The following is a 14,332-nucleotide window of genomic DNA, read 5'->3' as shown; positions in this document are numbered from 1 at the left end:
GCCGCTGCGCTGCCATTTCGGTGTGACTTGACCCTTAATTTAATTTATAAAACCATAACAGTCCTGTCGCAGTCGGGTAATAAAGCAGTGTTTGAATAATTAGCGAACGCATGAACTGCGGATTCGGTTCAATACTTCATATATCAATTTAATTGGTAATATCTCATCGGGTTGTTTATTCGTCGACCCAGTTGTGTGTATGTGTGTGTGTTTGTGTGTATGTTGTTTGATCATCGTCAAATTTTGTAAATAATGAGAGTATTTCATATTCACAGTTCACTAGGCGATTTGTTTTGTTTGTTCATATTTTGCGTCGTTTATTATTTTGTTGTTTTAATTGTTTATGTCACTGCTGTTATTTTCACTTAAATTTACAAATGTTTAATTACCTTTTACATCAAATTTACTAATTTAAAAATCGCTGTCAATGGAATTTAACCATAAAATGTTCCTATTATCTGTTCATTTAATTATCTGCCTGATAATCACCTGCTCGATACTAAACACGATCATTAAATCAATCAGTTTTTAATCTATATTGAGGTTTATGGTAGCGGAGGCAGTTAATTTTTCCCCGGTGGCGACTCCGTCCGCCGTGCCAAGGGCCGGTTTTATAAAATTTTGGTGATCATAAATTTGGGTGTATCAGCAACATAAACAATGCTTATCTACGCTCTTCTTATCTGGAATTGAAAATGTCCGTCCGATTTATTAAAACTTTATTTTTTTTAATATCACTTAAGGGACCGTAAACGATTCCCGATATTAAAAATTTAATGAGCCCGTTAACTTTGAAATTAATTCTTATTTATGCAGACTGTAACTTTTCTTTTGAAATTGAGTTCTCGATGAGAATGGGATTAAATGAAATTAATTAGACTTCTAATACCCTATGATGGTAATACGGTCTTTGATGAGAAGCCACAAAGTAAATACATAGTCGATTGTTTTAATATATAAAATTCTCGTGTCACAATGTTAGGCCGCGTACTCCTCCGAAACGGCTTTACTGATTTTAACCAAATTTAAAATGCATATTCAGTGGGTCTGAGAATCGGCTACTGGGTACTTTTTATATTGATAAGTGCATTTGTTGAATAAATAATAGTAAATTATTACAACTCGAGACTGACGGCGACCATTGTTTGTGCGACGGGATAGCGATGGACGTTACCATGGTGACATACTTATTTAGTCACTTCAATAAAATAATACGGGCGAAATATATATGGCAAAGAAACGTTTGCCGGGGCCGGGACAGCTAGTTTTAATATAAGATCCTGCTTCGGAGTGGAAGACTTTGTTAGAGTAATGGGATCAACAGAATTAAAATCGCTCGATAACTCCACAAATATTTAGAAGGCCCCGGAGAGAATTTGGGACTTGTTCAACCGTTTGTAAATTCAAAAGAGCGTAGCAATATCGCTCGGCTTAGATCATAAAGCAAAAATTCCGGAGCACCACAAAGCCGAAATTGCTAGAGCGGTTCTAAAACTACCGACAATGAGAAGTTTCTGGGTGTATGAACTATGTTAACGTGCAAAGGTTATTCGCGGCTTTTGAACACGTGTTCGCTAGATGGGACATGTACTAAAGCTGGGGAGTGATGATGTAGTTTTAAAAGTGCTGTCAAAGTTTTAAGTTTATTAGATTTTAAATTAGGGAACATAATATTAGTTATTACAAGCAGTTATGTGTATAGTTGTGTCCACTATATTATAAATAATCTATCTTTATTACTGTTTTTAGGGTTCCGTACCCAAAGGGTAAAAACGGGACCCTACTACTGAGACTTCGATGTCTGTTTGTCTGTCTGTCCGTCTGTCTGTCTGTCTCCAGGCTGTAACTCAAGAATCGCTATAGCTAGACTTCTGAAACTTTGCAGATTATGTATTTCTGTAGCGCTAGCACGGTGACCAGCGGAAATGCGAAAGTATGGACAAACTGTGGAAATAAACCTAAGGTGCCGTTCCGATCTTTTTTCGTCCCGAAAAATTCAATTAAAATGCCACTTTATGACACACTATAGTATATGTCATAATGTAGGATATTATTTGAATTTTTAGAACTATAGTCTGTCATAAAGTGGCTTTTTAATTGAATTATTCGGAACTAAAAAAGATCGGAACGGCACCTTAAGTTTATCACCACAGTTTGTGACTATAGTCTGTCATCAGTCAAAAAATATCGGAACGGCACCTTAGGTTTATTTCCACAGTTTGTCCATACTTTCGCATTTCCGCTGGTCGCTGTGCTAGCACTACTGGTGCCGCTATAACAACAAATACAAAATAAATAATTAAGGGGGGCTCCCATACAAAAAACACAATATTTTCCTTATTTTCGCTCTATAACGGTACGGATACCCTTCGTGCGCGAGTCCGCCTCGCACTTGCCTTATTTTTCTACAATATCAGTTTAAGTTCGTGAAAACTCTTCTAGTCTATCCTGTTTTACATCAAGTCTGTTGCAATTTTGTAAATATTTCGCCACAAGCACGCGCTCTATGAATTTATCGGTCGTATGAGCAATTTAAATACTCGGCCCGGCGAAATATAATCCATAACACATCTCACAGGCCTTAACGCTTCGTGGATATGATTATTACGTACATGAGTGTAATGTTATTTTTAAATACTTTCAAGAAATCGATTCTTTAATATTTTTTATGTAATTTAAAGTAACTTTAAAGCATATTTGTATGATTAAAATTAGGTCATTAAAGGGGTTCTAATGACTAGACCAAAAATACCTTGTATAAACAGTATAATGTATATATTCTAGTACAACATTTTTGACGTAGGAGAGCCATGCGTCGGCATGAATGAGCCGGCTCGACCGGAGAAATACCACGTTCGCACAGAAAACCGGCGTGAAACAGCGCTTGCGCTGTGTTTCGCCGAGTGAGTGAGTTTACCGGAGGCGCAATACCCTACCTTATTCCCTTCCCTACCCTCCCCTATTCCCTTCCCTTCCCATCCCTACCCTCCCCTATTCCCTCTTAAAATGCCGGCAACGCACCTGCAGCTCTTCTGATGCTGCGAGTGTCCATGGGCAACGGAAGTTGCTTTCCATCAGGTGACCCGTTTGCTCGTTTGTCCCCTTATTTCATAAAAAAAATGAAGACAGTAAAAACTCAAAAACAAAAATAAAATCTAAACTAACAACTCTTTACCTAACACAAAAGTGAGAAGAGCCTTTTAATTGTTCAAACGTATTTCAAGGTGTTTAAAGTTTTCCGGAAAAGCGTAATCCTTTGGAAACACTCGTGGAGTAATCACGTTAGAATCCTGTATGGCCGCACAGTGCACAGAGCTCGGGAACTGGCAAGTGGACTGATCCCTACACGAATCGTAAATACAAACGGATGTGGCAATATTTTAGTCTGATGCTGAATTGTGCTTGGATGTAGTTTTTGTACGGGATTTTCGGATGAGATGAAAATTGGGTTTATTGTAAAGTTTTTTTAAACGAAAACTTATTTAGCGCACTTTTTTAGAAATAGTAAAAAAAATATTCGCGTCACACATGAGATTTGATAACCGCCAGGCGCCAGCACGACTTAGGGCAGAAAATATTATCTACCCCTCTTTCTACCGCACGGCGAAATGTTTCATAAAGTTTTTAATACGTATTTTTTTTAATTTCGGGCATGATCACGTCACACGTAAATATTATCTGACCTTTGAAAGAATTCTCAGAGTGAACTTCTGTCTCAAATTAATTATGAAAATTTATAACAGCATCTTTCAGCTAGCCTAAATAGGCAAGTATCTATGCAAACAAGTTTCCATATCTCGTAGCGCTTAAAAGATAATACGATCCTAATTAGCCATTCGCTTTGAGCCCATGAAAAATAATAAGCCTGAAGTTCCTCTGCTTCGCGTTTCCGGATCCATGCGAACTGCAAACTAGGGTAATGATGTTAAACGCAACAATGTACGTCGATGCACAGATAATAAATCGGTACCAGCTACACCGAGGAGCAGCTTGTTAAATGTTAAGTCTCCGTGCATACTATGGGTCGGAATGTTATGACGAGGGAATATTGGACAAGCTAGAACTGATATGACTACTAAGCAGTCAGAAGAGATGGTGATCGACAGTCCTTTGATAATGCGATCATGAAGGTACTAGGTAAGGAATGCTGAATGCTCTTAATGCCCCAGGTGCTTGCATCAAAATTTGGTGAAAACGAATGGATATTCTAGTTCTAAAACTTCAGAAGGAGTTAGAAGACACAATGAATCCCAAACTTTCTATGGGACGGAAGCCTATGCTCCTTTCTGTCGCGTAATGTGCACGCGTCGCATTTTATTGTGATTAAGCTTGTTAAAACTTACGAGTGAAGGCAAGAAGTCAATCGTTTTTTCAGCTCTACGCTTTCGATGTCCGTTTATGGAAGTTTTATAAGTTAAAATAAATTGTAATTGAGAAAGGCGTAATTGTCGACGGTTTTTATGGGTCTGATAATAACTGCAAGGTGCGCGTAATTGCAAGAAAATATGATATGGTCGATTGGGGGTAAATCCACAATCTGCACTTCAGAATTATGAAATTTTATAAGTCCGGTTGCCTTTGAGGTTTATTGTTTAGTTAGGAAATGGTAGTTTAAACATCAAAGTGTATATTTGGATTTATTGACAAGTTATAGTAAAATATCCACTTTTATCCATCCTTGCAGGCAAGGATGGATAAAATTGGATATTTTTATTAAGTGGATATTCTGTTTATCGCTAATATCAAGATATTAGCGATAAACAGAATAACGTCGCAAAAATATACATTACAATATGTTACATAATATTTTAAAGAAACCTACATGAATATTGTAAACATTAAAAGCACCCAGTAGCAGACAATAATGAGAAAAATGTACCTGTATGACGAAATTATCAAAGCATAACGAATTGCTCTTTAATTTTCAAGAATTTCATCCCGGATAGCGGGGTTGTTTATGTTTGAAGAAGCAACATCATAACACGAGAACATTCTCGCAGAAAATTACAAAGTAATGTTATACCTCACATATTATATTTTAACATGGAATATTATAATTTTCCTTGTTAAATTCTATGGCTGGTAATTATTAGCTCGGGTAAAATTTTGTATTCAGTAAATGGAGCTAATAAAAACATTTCTATTCTCTCGATGTTCTTCAATAACTTAAAATTCTAAGTCTATGATGTACGAATTCAATTTTTCAAATTACGCTATCTGAACGCTTGGAAGTTGCAAAAACCTAAAAAATGAGTTATAGGGTATATACTTATAGGTCTACCAGAATCTGATGGCACATATAAATTTTTCTATTTGCATGTTTCACACACAGAATAAGCCTTTATAAGGAAAGAAAAGGATCAAAATGTGTTATTCCAATTACCCTGGTATTGTTAGAGTCAATTTATTTTCTCACTTTTTGCCATCAGCTTCTGGTAGACTTATAGTTGTCTCTACTCTCTATTTTACGGTTTCTACCCTAAAGCTAATGCTGATAGTGCCTATGTAATTTTAAAACTAATCCCTCTAGAATGGCGCATCACTTAGTTTGTCTTTGCGTTCGCGGTCTCTTTTATCGCGCTTAGGGCAACCATTCATTAGGATTTCGTACGCGTAGTCACGGACTTAGGCGTCGGATAATGTCGGGGTTTTTGAGTCCTGTTGTTGAACGCAAAGTGGTTTAGTTTAACGAGGACGAATTTGAAATGATCCCGAGGTGGAACCGAAGTAATTTGTACACTTTGTGCCGTAAAGCTACGCGCACACTTTGTCGGCGCGTGCCGTGGCGTGCCGGGGCGGGTCGGGACGCATCGCATTGACGGATTTTAACGTTCACTGTGCCGGGGCGTGCCGGGGCCGGTCGGCGCGCAATGCATTGACGAATTTTGAGCCGAGGTTTGCCGGGCCGCATCGCATCACATCCGCGCGCCGCTTGCTATAGCACACTGTTGCCGGGGCGCAGCGAGTCTTGTCGGGCCGTGTCGCATTGACGGAAATCCGCCGAGCAAAAATCCGCGCCGTTGCGACCCGGCACAGTGTGCGATACGCGCATCCGCTTCCATACAAATTGTATGGAAGCGGATTTTTGCGATGCGTCCCAGCATGCTGAGCCCCGGCACGGCCCGTCTCAATGTGCTCACTCCTTTAAAGTTTGTTCGCGACGCTTTTGGCTATGATTCGCTTTTTAATTAACCCTCGATTGGGAACGAAATTAGGACTGTTACATTTAATTGGCAATTGATTGCGTTGTATGGATTTCCTGCTTTTGTACTCTAACGCCTCCGTGGTCTAGTGGTATAGAGCGCGGCTCTTGACTCGGAGGTCGTGGGTTCGATTCCCGCGTTGGAAACTTGTTATTTCCAAGTTTGGTTAGGATAATGCAGGCTGATCACCTGATTGTCTGACAAGTAAGATGATCCATGCGTCGGATGGGCGTGTAAAAAGTCGGTCCTGCGCCTGATCTCTCGCCAGTCGTGTCGGTCGTCCGTCCCACTGGGTTATGAGAGTAAAGGAATAGAGAGTGCTCTTGTGTACTGCGCACATACTTGGGCACTATAAAATTACTCCTGCGTAGCTGGCCTGGTTTCAATGAAACCGGCCACCGTCACCGAAACCGGTGTGGGAGCTATTATTACTCTAAGGGCGTGTTTCACCACTTCCTGTTAAAGTGCCGGATTGGCTATCCACAACTTTTTAACAGATTCTCCATACTCTATCTGTCAAGTTAAGTGGTGAATAGCCTATAAGGAAGTAGTGAAACAGACCTTAGACTACTTTGCTTAGTGCGGTGATCAGTACAACGCCTTATGCATGTGTGATTTTTGACGGTTTCTTCTGTTTTTGAATCCTATTTCTTTGTAAAAAATATTTTATTTATTATTTTTTCTTAGATAAGGAACAAAATTCAAAAGAAACAATGAAGCAAAATAGATTTACGTGAACGTGGCGTGGCGAAAAGTTAATAATATTTAAGACACCACATAGTAAAATGTAACATAGTAACTTCGGTACCGAGCTGAAAAACTTTAAACTGTTATTTCTTCTGACTATACTCGACTCATAACCACATATGTTGGAGTTGGAACTCGAGTTCAAACACTTGGAAGTTTAAACAGTATTAAAATAATAATAGAACTTGCGCAGAACCGAACGGTATAGTACCAAGTTTATACGGGCCATAGTTTAAGAAAACTAAGAGATATGGTACGGGCTACAGCTAAATGAATTCGTAAACTACTGTTTATGTAAGGTAAATGCATATTCCAAGTTGTAAATTAAAACGAAACTTATTTAAGTGTAACTCACAATTAGGTAATTTTGTTAGTTGTTTTAGACGGAAAGTTTTCCCTGTGTTTTCAGTCTGTAGGTAAGTAAACAGAATAAGGACTCTCAGTCTCAAAATTTTCACAAAACCATGATATTATAATAAATAAAATAAATACCATAACCATACCATAAGAATCAAACTATAAATGTATATGTCTTCTTTTTCGTTATTATGATAATATCACCAAACTATACATTACCAAATTACAGCATTCTATAAAAATCTATTTTAATATTCATAATAATTATATTATGGTAATATCGATCTGTGATATGTAAAATAAATCTGTGATATGAGGCTAAATTAGTCGTTCCCACAGACATAGATCATGATAGATACCGCTCCAAAAAGACGAGCAATGCTCGTCTTTCGAAAGTCTGCTACCGGAATCGGACGTCAATCGGAATTTTAAAAATGCCTAAATGCCTAAAAGTGCCGTATTGAGCTGTATAAATTCAAATAAAAACGTTGGCCTAGATAATGGACACTTTTCTCATCATCGGTACGTCACAGTAGCTGTAAAAAAGTAGCACGCTCGTTTTCATACAAATGGAGCGAGATGCGGTATCTATCTTGATCTATGTCTGTGGTCGTTCCTAAAGTTTTTTGGCCTGGGAATATCCGGTGCATCATTTAGTTGTAGTTCAAAAAGCTGGAAGTCACGGAAACCCCTAATCGTAGAGCTTCGGACAGTTTGACCGGGCGGCCATTTGCGACAAGTCCAGTTAATGTCGTTAAATGCTGCACTAAAACTACACCAGTGTAAACCAGCTTAACAATGTTATGTAGAATATATTTTATAAGCTTAGAAGTTGCAACAACCTTGCTGGCTTGTATTAATATTATGTTGTGTTGTAACACCTGACAAATTGGATATTTAATTTGAGTGTTTGTGCTTAGAATGCTGATTTTAAGCCTTTTTATCATTGCAGTTACAATACAGTATTTTTTATTTATTTGTTTATGCCATTATTACAGAGCATAACACTACTTAACTACTACTGTATTACTATACTATTACATTATTTTCTATATATCTAATCTTACTTCCAAATATTAATTATTGTTAATTTGGAATGTTGCCCCGTATGCCATTTGGCAAAGGCCTCCTTTAACCAGGAGGTTGGAGGAGGCCTTTGCCAAATGGCATACGAGACACAGAGTAGCCAGGTATAGAATTGAATGGATGACCATTCAAGTCTGTCCCTGGCTACTCTACTCCAGGTAACTCCCGCTATGAGTTTAAAGTCATCAGCCCATCTTTTGCCGTTTCTAGAGTACCATTCTGTGACTTTTTCACTCCATTTGTCTTTGCCCCTTATCTGGTCTGGTCAGCACATTTGATAAGGGGCAAAGGGACAATACAGTATAGAAACTTTTAAATATGGCTCCAGTCACAGTCATAAGCTCGTAGCTGGGACTGAAAATTGTATAACCGACCTTAGTAAGACAACCAACTGAAAGTACGCCTTGGTGTGCGTTTCTTGCAACTTGACCCAGTTATTCTTATATAGTATGGCATTTCGATCCTTTTTTAGGGTTCCGTACGCAAAGGGTAAAAACGGGACCTGAGACTTCGATGTCTGTCCGTCTGTCTGTCTGTCTTCAGGCTGTAACTCTAAAACGGTAATAGCTAGAGAGTTAAAATTTTCACAGATTATGTGTATCTGTTGCCGCTATAACAATAAATACAATAACGAAAATAAAATAAATTTAATATTCTAGGAGGGCTCCCATAAAACAAACGTGATTTTTTCGGCCTTTTTTGCTCTATATCAATAATGGCTACAGGTAGGTACCGGCTTTGGCCAACCACACATTCCCACCACTGTATCTCCTGTGTCGCCAGAATTAACAGCGGTATCCAACCACGAAAACCCTTTGATATGATCTCAGGGAGACCGAGGGACATGCTAAAGCTATCTTGGGACCCGCAGCAAAATTAATCAGAAGAAGATAGGAGGAGTAGGAAGAATACAGTTTTCCCTCCCCATAAAAAGCGGGAGACAGCACAAACTTGCAATGACCGAAAGTCAAAGAACTAAAGGGGAAGCACCACGGGAATAATTAATGTTAATTATGACTACTAAGCATTTGTTGTGTTACACTGTTTCACAGGTAGGTAGGTACTTGATTTTTTCTCAAAGTCCTTAGTTATATGTGCACTTTAATATATAATAAATTTTTTTTTAAATAAAATTAAAAATTAAGGGGGGCTCCCGCCTGCCGTACGAAAAACACAATTTTTGGCCTAATTTTGCTCTATAATGGTACGGAAACCTTCGTGCGCGAGTCCGACTCGCACTTGGCCGATTATTACTGTAATGATTTTTTTAACCGACTTCAAAAAAGGAGGTTATTAATTTGACCCGTATGTATGTAATATATTTCCAGAGCTCTCTAGTTTTCGTATATTATGTTAGTCCTATATCAGCGTCTGAACAAATGTACCAAATTTCAAAAGTGTATGTATGTATATTTTTATGTTTGTGTTCGCGTATCTCTGGAACTACAAGTCCGATTTAAATGATTCTTGTTTTGTTGTACTAGTAACTAGGTATTGTTCAACTAAGAGAATACTGCATGTGTCATCAAAATCGGTAAAGTAGTTTTTGAGATAGGGAATTTTAACTCTTAATACGTACAATTTTAAAGTCGTTTTTTTAAATATTTTTTATTTATTTGATTTTAATGCATCTGTAAACGGGTTTCATCTTTATTACATTTTCCTTCTGCTTATTGATCATGTGAATCAGAATCATTTATAATCCTTACATCAACAGTTACATGGCTTCAATTGAATATTTATGAAACAGATGCTTCATCTTCATATTTCCATACTGAATGTACCATTTAGTTATTCTTTGTAAGGATAAAATCAATCTATCGATAATTGCGGGGCATGTTAGTTTTGTACCGCCATTTTACATTCTGTCTACATCGCGATCTGCCTGCTAATGAGCCGTCAATACGTTATTCGTGTATGTTTGTTAGGTGTATAAAAAACGTATTTATCTTGTTATATTTCATAAAAATCTTTGAAGTTCTTGCAGTCCTTTTTAAAATGATAATTTCTTTTAAAATATATTATAACGAAACTTAGTACAGTATTTAATTGATGAACTTTTATTTTTAATTTGGTTTATGTACGTAGCCTAGGTTTTTGTATTTTATGGCGTAACGTTAATACGTAAGTTGAGTACAGCATCTTCTCAACAAAGTACGAACATAATTTTATATCAAAGATTTAAGGCTTTCATACAATAAATGCAGTTCACTTTTACGACGAAAGTTTGTGAGTCTGTACCAGTAAATGTATTACGGAGTCCATTTAAGTTATTATAAAGCAATAGGGAGCTGGGTTATGACGCTATCAACGTAATTGAAAAGTGCATTATGAGCCGGCACATTGTAGTATTACGACTGTTGTAACTAATGCCCAATGACACAGGCCGCACAATATTTATTGATGATCGTTTTATGGTTATCCTTACTAATATATTAAATTCGAAAGTGCATTTCTATCTGTCTGTCTGTGTTAGGGCGCGATCAGACGTGCGCGTGTTCTGCGCGTGTTCTACTGTTATAGCGGAGTATAGCGTATGGGAAAACACGCGCGCAGCACGCGCTGAACCCGCGCAAAGCCCGGGCGCGTGTTTTCCCATATGCTTTATGGCGGCTCTCGACATAGGCGAACGCGTTGGCCAACGCGTCTGCAGACGCGTTGGCCCAATGTGTAGAACGGGCGTTCGCGCGTTGGCCAACGTCTAAATACCTACGGCCAACGCGCGAACGCCCGTTCTACACATTGGGCCAACGCGTCTGCAGACGCGTTGGCCAACGCGTTCGCCTATGTCGAGAGCCGCCATTAGTACAACCCGCGCAGAACACGCGCACGTCTGATCGCGCCCTTACCTCTTGACGCTCAAACCGCTGAATCGATTAATGGGTACGGAAATACATTGACGTTTGGTATGATTCCCGCATAATTAACGAATTTTTTCTACGTAGGAGAGCCATGTTTCGGCACGAATGGGCCGGCTTGACCGGAGAAATACCACGGGCTCACAGAACCAGCGTGAAACAGCGCTTGCGCTGTGTTTCGCCGAGTGAGTGAGTTTACCGGAGGCCAAATCCCCTACCCTTTTCGATTCCCTCCCCTCCCCTATTCCCTTCCTTGCTCTCCCCTACCCTATTACCCTATTCCCCCTTAAAAGGCTGGCAAATGGCAATGCACCTACAGCACCTCTGATGCTGCGAGTGTCCATGGGCGATGGAAGTTGCTTTCCATCAGGTGACCCGTTCGCTCGTTTGCCCCTTTATTTTTGTGTTTGCCGCCTTATTTCATAAAAAAAAAGTCGTAACGAAGTTGCGGGCGTCATCTAGTATTAAAATAATAATAGGTGGTGATACTTTTTTGTCAAATAAACCTACAAAATATTTTCTTTAACATGTATATTATATGATATTAGGTTAAAATTATTAGAGGCTTTTGTGGCAATTCTCATCGCGCTGTATAAGTATATGGCAGGTTTTGGTAAAATGTAAATTATAATCTACTAAGTACGTAAAAGGGATGAGCTGTGTTTAGCGTTCTTACGGTAATACGAGTAATCTTTTTAGTGTACCTTGCAGTAGCAGTCAATCAGTAGGTGAAGTTTCTAAATCTTAAGCTACGTAAAACATTCAAATTTTTTGTACCATAACGTCCAAGAGATAAAAAAATGCTCTCTGTATTTTCAAATTAAAAAACGTGGTCATAATTTAAAGAAAATCGATATCGCTTGCCAAAATCAGCTTCAATGTGTATCGAGTATCATCAATTAAGGCGATATCGTCGAGCTTTATTTGTTATGTCGATAAAATCGATTCGATACATCACCCCTTCACTTTAATTGAATTCAAATCTACAACTGGGACGCAGGATGAGGACCGAAGGGACAGATATAGGTTTTAAAGCTGCTACGTTTGAAAATTATGGTAAAGGACATACGCTATAGCTATGGTCTGATGTAAAAGTGGCTCACAAAATATGAATATATTAAAAGTCACACTAAGGAGAAACATACAGGAAGTTCTAGCTTATCTTATAATATAAAATTCTCGGGTCACAATGTTACTAGCAGTTACTTACTCCTTCGAAACGGCTTTACTGATTTGTACCAAATTTTATATGCATATTTAGTAGGTCTGAGAATCGGCTACTGGGTACTTTTTATATTGATAAGTGCATTTTTTGAGCAAATAATAGTAAATTATTACAAGTCGAGACTGACGGCGACCATTGTTCGTGCGACGTGATAGCGATGGACGTTGCCATGGTGACATACTTATTAAGTCACTTCAATAAAATGATATGGGCGAAATACTTTATATGGCAAAACAACGTTTGCCAGGACAGCTAGAATTAAATAAAGGCTAGGGCATTCGCACGACGATGTAATATTATAATGTAGAGAAAGAATAGAGTAACATAACAGAGTGATAATAATATATTTCGAGCAGTCGCGGCCGTAAGTTTTGAAGCTTATCCAACAGCCAATGTAAATAATGATGTATTTTCAAATAACCCTGGATTTCGAAGTAAATATTGTATAATAATTACTACTAGGTACAGTTTTACACTTTATATATACAGGCTGTTTACTTTAATATTCAAACAGACATAACTATCGACGAACTATTTTCATTGGATGATCCAAACAAAGCCCAAACTAATATCCATAGTGCCGAACTATTGGGAACTGAACGTCAGGCAAACAACTGTCTGTGTGGACTGACGCGGCTCGTCACTCTATATTTGTTCTGGATGCTCGGCTGATGCACTGCTCCAATATACATAATCCATATTCAGTATTTGGACCTCACATGACCTATTTGCAACTCCGTCTTATCTAATAACTTGAATCTACTTGCGCAGTGGGGCTTAAAGTTTGTCCTGAAATATCTTGTTATCTTGTTCTTCGTGGATAAATGAACATAGTATTGAAATACAGGATTATAAGCAGCCTTGATTGACCCAAATTGGCTTAAAATTTGAAACTGTCTTAGAAACATTAAGAAATACACTTTTAGTGTGTGCTTCTACTGAATCTGATTTGCGAGGAATGTGTTTTGATAACCAACCATTTGTCAGCTCGCCAAGTGCAGCAATTCTATTGGATCTTTAAAACGCATCCCTGTAGCAGTTAAGCTAAAGTTTTATTTTTATTCAGCCTTAAGTTTTATGGTGATGATGCTTACCAATTTTTCGATTTGTTCCTGTCTTAAAGTGATGAACTGATGATGCTTACCTTTTCCGTTTTGTTCCAGTCCGCAATGGTTACTCGTGCGTTCCGGTGGCTCTCGCGGAGGGGTTGGACATTCGGCTAGGGACGGCCGTCACCGAGATCTCGTACGTCGGCCCCGGGGTCACGGTTAAGGCGGTCAACCCTCGAGCCCCCAACCAACCGCAGACGTTCAAAGGTGAGTCAGGCAAAAGGGTTACAATGGTTTAATTTAATCAGACGTCTCTGTTTGAATGGGCTTGTCAAATTTTTGGTTGAAATGATGGGATATGTTGGAATTAACGTTGGGCATGTAGAGAATTTTATCAACTGGCTCTAACTTTTATAAAATTTTGAATTGACGTGGGTATGTGGTGAAATTTGATAAAATAAAATTTGCGCTCATTCAAGGAACATATATCTGTTTGAACACAACCTGACTTTGTTCTGATTTCTATGCATTATAGGAGTTTATTTACGGTAAAAATCTTGTTACAAAAGCACGTTTAATTAAGGTTCTCCAGATACAAGTGAGTTGACAAATTAATGGATGTCGCGGCAACGTGACGAGCTCCTTGTCCTTTCTTCGCCGATGATTTGCAATTCTAAAGCGTTAATTTCACTTTGACGGGGAGCAAAAATCGGGCCTCCGTTGACCCGTCACGCTGTTCGCCTCAAAGACTTTTTCGCCCCATGTTCTTTGCCCCGAGCCAGACATTTGCATACGGGCGGAGTCTAC

General features: G+C 38.6%; 1 protein-coding gene across 1 annotated transcript in view; it reads left to right on the top strand.

The window, feature by feature from the left end:
• LOC121733849 (lysine-specific histone demethylase 1A) overlaps positions 1-14,332 on the top strand; it is a 437,211-nt gene that overhangs the window by 412,162 nt on the left and 10,717 nt on the right. The window contains exon 11 of the mRNA XM_042124231.1: positions 13,640-13,792. Within this exon, the coding sequence (XP_041980165.1) occupies positions 13,640-13,792 (153 nt within the window). The remainder of the gene's footprint in view (positions 1-13,639; positions 13,793-14,332) is intronic.

This window comes from Aricia agestis, chromosome 14, assembly GCF_905147365.1.
Source record: "Aricia agestis chromosome 14, ilAriAges1.1, whole genome shotgun sequence".
Taxonomy (NCBI): Eukaryota; Metazoa; Arthropoda; class Insecta; order Lepidoptera; family Lycaenidae; genus Aricia; species Aricia agestis.
This window is presented reverse-complemented; position numbering and strand designations above follow the sequence as displayed.